Source organism: Semicossyphus pulcher, unplaced genomic scaffold (assembly GCF_022749685.1).
Source record: "Semicossyphus pulcher isolate SPU_LCO1_2020_fin unplaced genomic scaffold, fSemPul1.0.p SCAF_10, whole genome shotgun sequence".
NCBI lineage: Eukaryota > Metazoa > Chordata > Actinopteri > Labriformes > Labridae > Semicossyphus > Semicossyphus pulcher.
Window position 1 is genome coordinate 27,813,256 of NW_027211604.1, and position 15,107 is coordinate 27,828,362.

At 40.4% G+C, this 15,107-nt stretch overlaps 1 protein-coding gene across 2 annotated transcripts in view; it reads left to right on the forward strand.

The window, feature by feature from the left end:
• gdpd5a (glycerophosphodiester phosphodiesterase domain containing 5a) overlaps positions 1-13,870 on the forward strand; it is a 37,044-nt gene extending 23,174 nt beyond the window's left edge. Inside the window, exons 7-17 of one of the 2 annotated variants that reach the window (XM_069671729.1) lie at positions 5-98; positions 238-383; positions 4,069-4,151; positions 4,410-4,560; positions 4,759-4,980; positions 5,309-5,454; positions 7,070-7,217; positions 7,596-7,678; positions 9,537-9,551; positions 10,714-10,826; positions 12,421-13,870. In XM_069671729.1, coding sequence (XP_069527830.1) covers positions 5-98; positions 238-383; positions 4,069-4,151; positions 4,410-4,560; positions 4,759-4,980; positions 5,309-5,454; positions 7,070-7,217; positions 7,596-7,678; positions 9,537-9,551; positions 10,714-10,826; positions 12,421-12,512 — 1,293 coding nt within the window. In that variant the 3' untranslated portion in view covers positions 12,513-13,870. Of the gene's footprint in view, positions 1-4; positions 99-237; positions 384-4,068; positions 4,152-4,409; positions 4,561-4,758; positions 4,990-5,308; positions 5,455-7,069; positions 7,218-7,595; positions 7,679-9,536; positions 9,552-10,713; positions 11,004-12,420 lie in introns of those variants that run through there. The other variant, XM_069671720.1, reaches the window with a different exon arrangement.
• The last annotated feature ends 1,237 nt before the right edge of the window (positions 13,871-15,107 follow it).

The window sequence follows — 15,107 nt, forward strand, 5'->3', positions numbered from 1 at the left end:
TCAGTCCACAGCACCCTTCCTGCACATCGGAGCCCTGGCCTCAGTGACAGCGATCAGCTGGTTGGTGGCTGGATATGTGGTCCGCAGAGAGAGATCCAGTAAGCTTGACCTGATTTCAAAGAGAAGATCTTCGTCATCACAGGCTGATGATGATTTCTTTGGCTTATACTGCGTGATAAGGACTGAAGATCTTCCTGCTTCTTCTTATCTCTGTTTCCTTACTCTTTTCTCTCTCAGCTTTCCAGGTGATGGTGTTGCTGATCTACGCCCTCCTCCTCGTTGCTCTGTATCTGGCTCCGCTCACGTTCACCTGCCCTTGCATCATGGACCGCCACAGCCTCAAACCCCGACCAGACGTCATTGGGCGACGGGGAGCTCCCATGGTGAGTTGGTGCTTCGCCAGAGTTCACTGTCTGATCCTGCTAATTGTTCAAATGGATGATCTGATGGGAGAATATGTCACTGCCAGGACCTGGTTTTCGTTTCCTCCTAGTACTCAGGATAAAAGTTTAAACAAATAAATGTCCTACATTTGTTTGCAACACATTTCCCTCCAAACTCACCAAATACAGCCGGGGCTCTGTGTTACAAATATGACGATCTAAGCTCCCCTTTAGTGTCAGCTTTGCTCGTGGAACGCTTCAAGGTCAACAAATTAAAATTAAATATGCAATGTCTGGTTAGACTTTCAAAATTAAGCAGTCAAGTTGTGAAAACAAATAGGAATTTCTGGTTCGACTTACAAAATATCAAAAATAATTAACATGTTGTGAAACAATTGCAGGTTTTTTTTTGTCAAAGCAACATTCAGACTTTTATTTTGTTAAGGCTGCCATAATACTTGGCCGGGGGTTAAGAAAAAAATCCTGACTTGAGTCAAACATACGTATGTTCCTAATGTAACATACATAACTTCAAAACAGTCTCTTCTAAAAACTTTGTTCAGTCCCCTCGGGGCATTTTCTGTGATTTTTGTGATCAAAAATGTCTGATTTCATGTCAGCTTGTTTGAAAAGTTGCGATGAACGTTGGAATGTTTTTAGGCTTTTTTATGTGTGTAACACATTAAACATCCACTGTGAGCAACTGGGACAAATAGTCTAATAAAGCCATCTATTGGCTGAGCGAGCTGTTTGTCTTCCACATTCTGGCTGATTTCAGTGTCAAGATGCCAAATACAATCTTACAGTTATGCTGTTCTACTCGTTATTTCGGCTGCTGCAACAGTATCTAACACTGGATAAGAGACAGGTGGATTACTATCTCACTGTACGATGACTCTTTGAAATCAGTGATGACACAAATATCAGTAACAACTAAGTAATACAGTAAAAGATATCCGTGGTTTACAACATTGCAGACCTCAGGGGATCAAAATTTGGAATATCAAAGGAGTGACTTCGGTGATTTCAATGACTTCACAAACGAAGGAAAATAGGATGATTGGTCAAATTTGCGAAAAAGGTGCAGCAGTTGGCCAAAAGTGCAAGGTCGAAAAAAAGTTGTGACAGTTGGTTGAATTTGCATACATTTGCAACTTCCTGGAGGGACTGGTCTTTTAAAAACCTCCTCTGACCTAGTTTGACCCTTTCATCACCCCAGACCTCATCCCAAGCAGACTTTGACTCTCTTCATACCACATCACCTGACTTCAACTGATTTCAATGACATCGACACAATAAGCTGGGAATAGAGGGGACCCTACAGTGTCATATTTTGAGGCTTTGGGCCACTGATCAAGCTGCTGTGTTTGATGAGCTGGAAGTGAGAACAGGCATGACAAGGCACCATCCATGCTTAAGTTCACAGGCTGACTGTGTCGATGCCTCTGCACGCAGCAGCGTGTTGAACAGCTTCAGTACATGAGTCTGCTGTTATCAGGCTCAGTGAGCGTGAGAGTCAACGGCACAGTGAACTGTCATTTCACAGCTGGGCGAGCAAACACTGTTCCAGATGACTGCCTATAAACAAATGTACAGTGATGTTCAGAGCTGTGTTTCCCTGCCCTCTAAATGCACACACACACACACACACACACACACACACACACACACAGCTCTCTCGACCTGGTTTCACAAAGATAATTTGGGTTAATTTCGCTAAAGTTAGACCATTTTACAAAATTCCAGTCTGACTAATTTAAATCTATAAAAATTAAAGTTAGAGGAATACTGCACACATCTATTTCAGGTGCATAGGAGAGGAAAAAAAACATGAAAAATGCAAGGAAACTCCTTCTCACTGTCTAACTCACAAAAATCTTTGGCCATCTTTAGTAGGGAGCGACTGCACGCTTGCAACCAAGCAACATCAACGTGTCTGATCTCAAAAAGTAAACTAATGAAGAAGAGAATAAATAACAAACGTCAGCTTCCTGACTGGGAGTGAACATATCATAAACATGATGATCCATAATAAATTGTAAATTCATAAATTCAAGTTGAGGCGGCAATGAAGGTCCTAAAAGCTAAATTACAAGAAACATGACAATAAATCATGAGACCAAAATACTGAATCAATATTTTAGTTTTTTTACCTTAGTCAAGAAAAAGTTCCCACAATCTGCCCCCAAAATAACTTGCTGTGGAAGGTCACAAGTGGATGAACATAACAGAGAAAAAAATAATTGGTGTCAATAACAAGTAGATTTATGTTGCAAGCAAATTAAATATTTTTTTGAAAGTTAGACAGTGTGCGAGAGTTTACTTAAAAATTTGACACCCCAAAATTTGATCATCTCCTGCAATAAACTGATGACTAGATAAAGCATGAAAAGCAATAGAAACACCGGTAATACACCTGCGTTATCAGAAATATGGAGCATGATACTTTGGAATCAGAGGTCTTTTATTTTCTGTTTGTTAGGAATGTTATTATAGCGCAGAGAACAAACACACAACAGTGAGTCAAGAAAAAGGGTGTTAAAGTTTTCAGGCTGCATGTCCTGCAAACTGCTTACTGTAATGTCTTTATTATTCTTCTTTAGGCTGATTATTTTAGCACCAAAATAAGGAACATGATGCTTAAAAACGCAGACACTGCACTTTGTCTTTAGACAATGTTCACTGAATACAAGAGGAATATGCAGCATGTGCTCTATTAGGAATTTGTTGATGTAAGAAAGTTTCTTCATTAAACTTTACACAAAACAATTAAATAAATCTTTAAGCATCATAAAGGCAAACTTCCATATGATCCAAAGACAAAACAGACAGATGTAAAATGAAACTATCAGACACTTTGATTCACAAAAATGATTATAATAATATAATATAGGCTAATATAAAGATAAAACTAACTGTTCTTATAAACAAAAAGGACTACACGGTGCCTGTTACCATATTGGCGACTACACTTAGTCGTGCTTTTTGACACCAGGAACAATTTCTGATAGCAGGACAAAAGTAAAGACTACACTCAAGAACTTACAACAAACCACATATTGAAATGCAGCACAATCTGTTCAAATAAGCCTAACTTTTTCTATGGCTCTAACACTAGCCAAGGCTATCTCAGCAGCTGGCTGAGACATCATCGTCCTCTAGCTTTAGTTGCCACGGTGTCTGTTTGTCTTTGTGCCTATTTTCTTCTTTCTCTGCTTCTCAGTTATTGCAGATTGTACATCTTTATGACTTATATGGTTTTATATTGTTTTGTTGGGCAAAGTTGTAGCCAGAGAATGTAGAAGTGGACAAAGCCACAGAGACATCACCCATTGGCTTATGCACATCTGTTTTAGAGCCATGAGGATCCATTTAGAGCCTCTATCCTGATTGACAGGTTCCTGTGGAAGCCAGCTGTCAATCTCAAGTATAAGGCAAGCCATGCTTCAGGGTTACCTGTGACCTGTGTTACGTGAGACCATAATCTAAATAGTCAAGTGAGCAGAAGGTTGTTTTCTGGTAAACCACCGGAGCAGCCCCCTGCAGGCCACTGGACAGGTTTAATGCACTTCTGCATTGAAACCCAAAGACCATCTCCATTTCCAATAAGCAGTCTGTTGTTGTAGCACTATTACTCCTCCTGATGAATGGACTGACTCCTCCTGTCTCTTCTCCTCTCCTCCAGCTGGCTCCAGAAAACACCATGGTGTCCTTCCACAGAGCCCTGCAGCACGGAGCCAGCTCCCTGGAGGCCGACGTCTCTATCAGGTTATTCACCCACGTTAAAACATCTTATACTTGTGCAATTTATATGTCATGATGTTCCACATATACATGCCACAGCTGAGATGTAGGTTGTTGTTGTATGTAGACACATTTAAATGAAGTGAGATTCAGAGAATTTTTTTTATTTTTATATTATTTATCGAGCTATTGCTTGTTTTATAATTCTAATATTTCCTTTAAAAACGGAAGGTAAATCACAAGTTGTCAAGAACTACATTTCGGCCATTTTGTCCCTCACAGTATGGACGGCGTTCCCTTCCTGATGCGAGACAGCACCCTGAGACGAACCACAGACGTCAGTAAGGTTTTTCCAGGCCGACAGTTTGATGACGCTTCTTCCTTCAACTGGACAGAGATCCGATCTCTAAACGCAGGACAGTGGTTTTTAGAGGTACGAAAGTCTATTCACCTCAACGTGCCCTGATCAGTTCATACAGTTTAGATCACGGTCCTCTAAAATGACACCACATAATTCCCAATAATCTGTGTCAATTTTGCTCTGAACAAATAATTAACTTCTTATTAATCTCTATAAACAGCTAACAAGTTCAGCTACCAATCTGTCTCTCTGCTGTTCCTCTGCTTCCAGAGCGACCCCTACTGGACAGCAAGGACCCTCACAGGGAGGGACCGCACCAGGATAGCCAACCAGACGGTCTGCAGTCTGGTGGAATTGCTGCGTCTGGCGTCCAGGGCCAACAGCTCGGCCCTGCTGGACATCCGCAGGCCTCCACCAGAGCACCCGCGCCACCGCAGCTGGTTCATGGACACGCTGTGGGCCGTGCAGAAAGCTGGGATCTCCCAGAAGAGGGTGAGGACTGTAGGTCGACCATAATAATCCTTCGATATTTAAATGTGCTGCTTGTAGTATTGCCACAAAACAACTGAAACTGTCATCTGTTGTCTGATTTTTACGTAGTGTCTCTGACTGAAATGACCAAAAAAAGTGCAAATATCCTCTTTTGTTTGCTATCACTACTGTATTCAAAGGTGTACATTTATTTTCCGGCATTATACATAACATTTAATCATCTACAAGCAGCACCTTTCTACCATGACAGTGTAACATTTCTACTTTTAAAGAACGTGCTGCCTTCTGTCTGATCAGGGTCTTTCCATGTCGTATGTGTTTGTGCCAGGTGACGTGGACCCCCGACACGGACAGGGGGAGGGTGCGAGGGCTGATGCAGGGTGCAAACGAGAAGCTGTCCATAAAAGAGATAAAGCAGAGAGGGATCACAAGCCTGAACCTCCACTACAGCGAGGCCAACCACAAAGACATAGAGTAAGAGCAGGAGACGAGGCGCGTGCTCAGAGGAAGCACGACGTGGTATCTGAAAAACAAACTTCAAAAGATCATGTGATGATATTTACGTTTCAGCAGATTTAAGTATAACTTCACTACATTATCATATTTCTTCTTCTTGTATATCATGTTCCTGTGCAAGATATTTGTCTGCTTGTCTGTGGCCCATTGACCATAGCAGACTGTGGATGTGAAATTTTTTTTTAAGTCAAATTTCCTCCAAAGCATTCTAAAAGGCCTCATCAATGTCTGCTTCCAGGTGACTGAGAGCACTACTGCATGTGAAAATAAATGATTTGGCTTCTTATGGCTCTACAAAGAGCTGTCTTAAGTTATTTAAAGGCAAAAGACGTTTGAGACTGAAACCAATCTGAAGTAAGAGTTATGAAGAAGAGAGCTATCTGACCTCTGCATCCTGCTGCTCATCTGAGCAACAGGCTACATGCCTAGAAGTTAGTATTCATTACCAACAGGGTAAAGAATACAGAACTAAGAGCCTAATTCACTAAAGGCTTTTGTGCCCTCTAAACCTGTACATGTCATAGTAAGACTCAACCTCATTCTCCAAGGACACGCAGAGGGTTAAATGCACTCCAAACTGAGCTACAGAGCAAACAGCGCCTCTGTGCTCCGGGGTCGTTTGCGCATATTTAAATGAATCATTAGGCAAACAATCAGGGGCAAATTTGGCCCCTTTACGCAGGATGACGATTATTAAATCTGGAAAATCTGTTATTGCGGGCTCACTTAAGAAATGAAGCTGCGTTACAGAAAGTGAAACTAGTAACCAGCTGTTGAGTTTGGACAATAAACTGTTAAAAGAGCTGCCCCCCCCCTCCCTGCTCATCATCGATCAGTATGACAGCAGAGAGTGGAGGTGCAGACAGCTTCTCTCCACAATCAGACACAAAACAAGAGCAAACTGCACGGATCTGTCAAACTTCATGGGCGTGTTTGCACTTATCACCAGTGCAATTTGCTTTGCGAATCGAACCTTGAGACGGAGCAGATAGCAGGGGGAAAATGATGCGCAATTTGTGGAGCTATAAGCGGCCGCAATTGTGAATTCCCCCCTACGTTTTTTTTTATCACCTGCTGTACTAGTGTTGGGATCATAAGACTCAGTAATTGTCTAGACAAGCTGTAGAGGCTGAAGATAAACTTACAACACCTGGTTTGTATCTGTGTTTCATGATGAAACTGATGATTCGATCATTTCGATTCCAATTGTCCATCCGATGGCTGTAGTTTTTATAGTATGACACATTGCAGCTGCCTCTATGGGATTGAATTACTGCTGAAAAAACCTCCAGGGCCAAATTGTGCAGTAAGCAACTGCACAATTTTCACCTGATTTTGTTTAATGGTGTTTAACTAGCACAGACAAAAAAAAAACATACTGAAAGTCACTCCTGTGAAATAGCCAAAGCTAACTCTAATTTGCCTCCATCACTCAAAATAAGACACATTTCCAGGACGCATATACTCTTCTGATACAAAACACATACATTGACAATAAGTTCTGCGCTGTGACAGGAGAGAAAATAAGCAGAGGAGTGAAAGGGATTTATTGACGTGTGTTTCCTCTCCACAGGGAGTATCTGGCCAATAATGTGAGTGTGACAGTGTACCCGGTGAACGAGCCCTGGCTTTACTCTCTTCTGTGGTGTAGCGGGGTGCCTTCTGTGTCCTCTGATGCCCCCCAAGTCCTCCGAAAGGTGCCTTACCCCATCTGGCTCATGGTAAACAGCTTTTCTCGCTCCGTCTCTCATCTGACAACACACACAGACACACACATACACACACAATCACACAGACACAGACAAGGTCAGGCAGCGAGACGAGAGGACAGCAGGAGAGAGGACAGAGACTGACGAGGGCTCAGCAAGACTGGAGGGCAAGGACGCAGAGAAAATATATGAGGGAGCTCAGCGGCAGACTTAAGCTCAGCGTGGCGGTAGAGAACAAGAGGATCCTGGGAAAGATTTTGAGACGCTATGAGACAAGGTTATAAAGCAGCTCTCAGTGTCAGAGCTGTGTTCGCTTCAGGAGACATGCATGTTAATGGGGACCTCCACTGGTGTTAACTGGAAACTACTTTTCTCTTTCTTGTCTTGCAGAGCCATCATGCTTACCACTTCATCTGGATCACTTCCGATCTGGTCTCCCTCTCCATAGTCATAGGGATCTTCTGTTATCAGAAGTAAGTCCACACTGTGATCACACACCCTTCATTATAAGCGCCTGTCATTAGAAGATAACATTTACAACAGAAATTCATTCAACATTTACATTTTTACTTTCTCAGCGTGGGTGTTCTCAACAAGCATCAGAGCATTTACTTTATAGCACGATAAAAGTGTACTTACAGAGTCAAACTGATCCATTCTTTTTGTCATTGTTCCCAAACTTCACTGAAGGCCCTAAAGTTAAATCCCTTGTTCCATGCTAGTGCAGGCAGTGGTGGTAATACACCTTTAATTAAGTTTGCCAAAACCACTACCAATCAAAATGTAGACCAGTCATTGTAGCCAATGAGTTTGATATTTAGGCTACACGGTGTAAAGCCCCTTAGGCTAATGTTAACCCTAACCCCCCAAAAAATCTGAAGGGCCCCAAGATATTTACCTACAATTGAAGGATAAGAGTAATATTCAGAGAAAGAAACTCTGAGATTAAACTTGTAAATTTCACCACAAAAACTTTGTGAGAAAGTAACTAGCAGAGTTGTAAGATTATAAAGTCTTACATTTGTGAGAAACAAAAACTAGGAAAATAGTGTTTGTAGGAATATTTTTGTTCCCCGTTTAAAAACACACGTTTCTATGCTCCTCGTTTAACACACGTTTCTATGCTCCCCGTTTGAAAACACACGTTTCTATGCTCCCCGTTTAACACACGTTTCTATGCTCCTCGTTTAACACACGTTTCTATGCTCCTCGTTTAACACACGTTTCTATGCTCCTCGTTTAACACACGTTTCTATGCTCCTCGTTTAACACACGTTTCTATGCTCCCCGTTTGAAAACACACGTTTCTATGCTCCCCGTTTGAAAACACACGTTTCTATGCTCCCCGTTTAACACACGTTTCTATGCTCCCCGTTTGAAAACACACGTTTCTATGCTCCCCGTTTAACACACGTTTCTATGCTCCCCGTTTGAAAACACACGTTTCTATGCTCCCCGTTTGAAAACACACATTTCTATGCTCCCCATTTAACACACGTTTCTATGCTCCTCGTTTAAAAACACACGTTTCTATGCTCCCCGTTTAAAAACACACGTTTCTATGTTCCCCGTTTAAAACACATGTTTCCATGCTTCCCTGTTTAAAAACACATGTTTCTATGCTTCCCGTTTAAAAACCCGTTTCTGTACACTTTTCATTTATAGATCACAACAGTTTTACATCTTCAAGCCTGTGACAATAATGTAAAATAATCTAAGGGCAAAAATGAAATTGAATTGAATAAACCATAATTGGTAGACAACAGGTGGCATGTACACAAGAGTTGGCAAACCACTAATTTAGTTAAGCTTAAAAAAGTGTTTCCTCCAGGGTTTACTCGGTGCAGAGGTTTAACTTAAGCTTTCACCCCAATACATATTTAATTTCTGGTGCTTGTAGTATTGAAAATGTGCATGTATATTTAACATCAACATGTCTTCACAGAAACAATGCTATTTTTATTGACTGACTATAATTCCCTGATCACAGTGTTACCTTTTATGTAAACCGTAAATTGATTCAACTTTTAATGAGCTCAGTTTAACACAGTTAGACCTAAACATTCAGTAAATGGTTGTCTTTTCTGTGTTAACACCAAAACTGAGGCTGTTCCTGTTCACTTTGCTGCTTCTAATCTGACATTTTCATTCTGCTCTTTCATTTCTTATATTTTTCCCCCTCCTGTCTTTTGTCTTCTCTCACGTTTCTCCTACATGCTGTAACCTCTCTTTGTCCTCTCTCTCTCTCTTCGTCCCCTGACATTCTTACTCTATCCTGTGCTCTGCCTGATCTGCATGCAACCTTCCTCCGCTGCCCCTGGCATCTGTCAGCTATCATATGATCAGGTAACTGCTGCCACTGCCTTGGCCTTTGTTCCTGCCTCCTTGTCTGTCCTCCTTGTGCTTTCTCTGCCCGACACCTCAAGGCTGTTTCCTCCTTTCTTTCACTGTGATTGTCTTCCTCTTGTTTACCTGTGTACGTTCCATTAAATGTACGTGTTGTTTTATGTGCATCTGTATCCTGAAGGCCCCTTTTTTACACAGATCCCACACTAACACTGTCAAGGTGAACAGTCATTACCCAGGCTTTGCGTTTTTAAATTGACTTATACAATGCTCAGATATTGCTGCTCCAGAGTGTGGCTTTACAGCAACATAGCTCAACAATACTGGTCCTTTACTCTCCCTCACTCTCTGTTGGAGCATAGCCTCTGTATATAAGTATAAGAGAAAATAAATTAGTATGATAAATATAGAATTCTGGTTGTATGAAACATTGAAAGTGGCCATCACAGTTATATGTCAAGGAGAATAGAGGTTTAGCAATGTGTATCCATCCTCTTGTCCCAATATGGTCATTTCTGGTTTAAAAAAAACAAGATGGTGATGGTGAAAATTTAGAACGCAAGGCTTTAAAACGGTAGCCCACAAACCGAGGCCACTTCACAGTGTCTAAGCCTTCTTTTTTGCAGTGTATGGCTCTGAAGGTAAAAAAGCTTCCAGCCAGGTTGTCTCTCCAATTTGTGGACATCTCAGCGCTTTAGGTCAGCTGCTAACTTCATTGTCTTTGAGTTTTCTGCTTACTGCAGGGGGGGTGCATCTATAAGATGTCTTCAGATGTCCCCCCTGTCTTGTCCAGATTCCTTCCCCTTTAACACAGATGTTGAAGAATCAGAATGCCTTTATTGTCATTGTACAGCTGTACAATGAAATTAGCTGCTTCTTCTTAGTGGTCTCCTTAGTGGAACACAAAGATATAGACAAATAAAATATAATTTTCAATAGTTAATATTGCACTATCGCTGGGTAAATCTGCATAGTGACTCAGCTCTTTCACCAACTTTGCTGCCTGTTTAAAGCAGAACAACAATACCTACCGGTTCTGTCTTCATACCTTTTATATGAAAATGGCAATGCAGAATAAAGGCTCAACAATACTGCCTGCGTAGAACTTAATTTAATGGTTCAATGAATTAAAATCATTTCCTCCGTCTGTGTGCTGTAACAGGTGGAAGATGAGCGGGATGCAGAACTATAACCCAGAACAGATCATGCTGAGCGCCGTGACGCGTCGGACCAGCCGGGAGGTCAACATCATGAAGGAGAAGCTCATAATGTCAGGTGCAGCTTTCATTACATTCACACTTAGAAGCCAATGCTTGAGGTTTAAGCAGGACAGAGAAAATGTGCAGTCCAGGTGGAAATACAGAAAACTGAGATCGGCTCCAGTGGTGGACACATGTGCATTTAGCTACTATAAACCAGTATTTCCTGTAAGGTGAAGAAGTCAGTCCAAGTACCCACACATGCAGATTTGGACACCAAAGTGTGTATTCACAATAATAAACTTTAAATTGTATACATTTCTTTTATTGTGTTCTGATCAAGTTCCTAGTTACCACAGATTCAACAGTCTCTGTGTCTGTTGGCAGTTACCAGAAATACAAAAAGGAAATGTGTCTAGTGAGTATTTTAGGACAGAAAAAGAGACTTTCACCTGAATCTACCATGGAGCGTGTGCATGTCACACTATAAAGTCACTGAGTACACAGTTTGATGATACAACCACTTGAGGGTGCCAAAGTATGACATTTTAATCATCCTTACATGGTGCAGAGGTGGCATGGTACAGTATTGAATTGATTTCAGCTAAACAAAGTGTATAAGATAAGATAATCTTTATTAGTCCTCCATTTTTTGAATTAACCTTTTACAACAGCTCAAAAAGACAGGGAAAGAGAAAAAGGATAAACAGTGAGAAAGAGTAAAAAAACATCTACGGACTCTCCCTGTTAGGAACTGCCTGGATCCTGCTTACAGGAAAACCTTCATGGCCCAGTACCGGAGTTTTGTTTTGGTTTTTGCCAAATAGTGTGTCTCAGTCACAGTAGCTTGTGGAAGTGAAACTGAGTTCCAAAGAGTGAGTTGACAGGAGGGCTTTTTGTTGAATTTTTTGAACTGTGAAAAAAGACACTTGTTGCGTTATATCGCCTGTAAACATTTTGTTGACAGTTTTTTGCTTTGCTTCTGTTTCATGATATTGTGTTACTAAACTGTGTTGCTTGGTTTGCCTCTTTATGTTAGCTGTGGTTTGTTTAATGTGTTTGTTTAATTTTACTGCGTAACTGGGTACTTCTTTGTCTGGGAGAGGAACTGAGGTATCCTTGTGGTTGGCTGCACATAAAACTGTCGGTTTATAAATTGTCAGTTGCAGTACTGGCTGGCACCCTGAAAACTTGGTCAAAACCACTGCACTGGTTTTGTAGTGGTTTTGACCATGGCCAGCCCAATCCAGATCTGAACCCCATTGAAAACCTCCTGAATGTGAAGAGGAAGATGGATGGTCACAAGCCATCAAACAAAGCAGAGCTGCTTGAATTTTTGGACCAAGAGTGGCCTAACAGCAATGTGAAAGACCAGGTTATTCCTCCAAATATTGGTTTCTGAACTCTTCCTGTGTTCCTATGTCGTTTTTTCTGCAAAGAAAAGACCTCAAGGAGAATATTTGATTTGGAAGAAATGAGAAATGTTGTTTACCATAAAACAGCAGTTCGTTTCACACAAACACAAACCCATCAATAGTAGAACCAGAGAAAAACTTGTTTTTGCAGTGGTCTTTTTTTCCGCAACTGCATATATAGTTAGTGAAAGTTGGGCCATTGTCTGCAGTGTAGACAGTCACAGCATCATAAAAAGTCCTGTCTTTTTCTTTCAGATCTTAACAATGGACTGGGCAGTGCGGATGAGCTCTCTCTGTATCCTGAAAACGGATATGCGAGATACTGTCATGGCGGCCTCAGTCGCTGAACAGACCTCACTGACACAGCTGGAATACTGTGGGTGTTTGATTTTAGATGATATTTTCATTGTCAGAGGAAACTAAGTTGTCAGAGCACTGACCTGGAAGTGAAACAGAATCAATCAAATATAATCTGAAGTCTGGACTATGGAAGTCTGTTTGGCCTACTGACAAAATAACACATTATCACTTGCTTTTATGCAAGTTGTATGTAATAAATATGTGCGGAATGTACTTGTGTCTGTATTTTTCCCATAATACTGCATAAGACTCTAAGAAGGACAATTTTATTTGTATTATTATTTCGAGCTGGGGAATAACGTCAGACATCAAGTATTTGTGGTATAAAAAATAAAGCAGAGATTTATTATAACTTTATGATTTTTTTTGGCATTTTGAAAATAGTTTTAAAATTCCCCAAATGCAAGAAAATAGATTAATGTATTTATAATTTGTTTCTTCTACCTGGCACTAATACTGAAATGGTGACTTTATTGTTCACAAAATATTAGCTCAATATTTCAACTTATTAAATTCCTCCTCTCTTATTTCTTTCTTACGCCTAACCCTGATACTTTTCCTTTAGACTGCCAGTCATGGACACATTCTTAAACAGTTAACATTAAACCTTTAAAGTAATTTTCTTACTTTCAGTGTTGTAGAACGTTAGCATGTAGCACCAGGAACACATGGTTGGTATTTGTCTGTGTTTTTATACATTAACGGGTCAGCTGACAATGTGGCAAATGTCTGAAAAACATGGTTTGTGAAATGGTAGTGCTGCCTGAACTGAATCTGTTGACCAGGAATAATTTGTGTTTCTCTGTTGTTAAAAATCACTTTGAATTGTAGTAAAAACACCATCCAGAAATCTGACTATCTACCATTAAAATATTCAGCTTGAGTGACTTTTCCAAGAGTTATATTTGAGCCACTAAAGTCTGATATTTTGTATTTTTCACTGTTGTTTTATAACAGGTAATACGCTGTGTAGTGTTCTGTACTATAAAGTGATGTAAATATGAGCTGTTTTTATTTTTTCAATTGTGTGGATATTTCATTGATATGTTTTACGTTTGCATTTATTAATATCGTGACTGATGTTTTCTTATAAGTGTGAAGGACAGGAGACGTGAACACTTTTGTTACGGCCGTTTCATGGGAGGGCGGGTTGGTTGTAGAGTTTATTGTGTTCAGTGTTTTAATCTCTTCCTGCCTCTTTTCTGTCAAACCATGACTGATGTATACGTAGTTATAATATATTACAACTTTCACATGGCTGCCTTTTTGTTTAATGAATGGACTGGTAGAATATTGTGGGTTTAATATTAGGGGTAGGAATTTCAAGTTACATCTTAACTTTTAGTTGCAGACATGTCAAATGTTCAATAAAAGTGATGTTTGACTTTGAACAATGTGCAGGTTTTCTTTTATAGTACATTTGTAACAAAAACATCCTAAAGTATGAATAGTAAACACGGAAAATAGAAATAAAGAAGACAAAGACTTGTATACACTCACTACAGGTCACAAAGCTGAGCTGTAATGGTTGCATTTCCATGAATTTTACCAACGTGTTAAAACATTAAAAATGACTGTGAGTAGGCTATTTAGCCATGCCAGCTGCGCTGCTCTGTTGGTGGCAGTGTTAATCAGTTGGAGCACCATTTTGTACCAAATTGAAAAAACTCAAAAACAACTAGATGCATTAAATTTTGTGTACAGATTTAAAATTGTTCATTACTTAACTGTATGACTAAATACCTGCAAAGTTAATGACTTTCCAAGTGCTAGCATGCTAAATGTTATAATGAGATAATGGCTGTGTCCCAGTTCAGGGGCTGTATCCTTTGAAGGAAGTATTTGAAGGCTGATTGCGTCACAGGGGTGCGTCAAAGGCTGTCCGATTCCGAAGGCTCCTTCAGATACGGCCGACAAATGCATCCTCCTCTCCCCGGGCCGTGAAGGCTCCACCGGGGGGATCCTTTGCGGCCCAACGTATCCCGAGATTTGTTCAAACTTTTAAATGTTATAGTTTTCGGTTTCAACTCAATCATACAGCTAGCCATACAAATGTAAAAAAAAAAAGAAAAAAAGAAAGGAGCTTTGAAACTTCAAACTATCTTTAAAACAATAGGTTAAGTTACAAACGAGTGACTCATCCTTCGTAGACTGCGTCCTTCGAAGGATGCAGCCCCTTAATTGAGACACAACTCAAGTTCGTACCTGCTCAACATCACCATGTTAGCATAGTCAATCTGAACATGTTAGCATGATGACACTGGCATTTTTTAGGGATGCACAATATTGGATTTTTTGCCAATATCCGATATGCCGATATTTTCCAACCCTTTTTGCCGATTTCGATACCAATATATTAGGTGTGTCTTTTTTCACCTAATTGCAGAGATCAAGTCTCCCCTGTAGTGGAATTGATATAATGCCTACTCTTGTAGTGGCCAAAAGCTGACATACTGCACCCTTCTTCACGCTTGACGGAAGAGGCATGGTGCATGCAGTGGCATTACGTCAACCTTTTTTAGGGAATCATCGAGCATTTAGGCATAATTAAAGCATTGTTTTATCGGTGGAAAATATCGGCA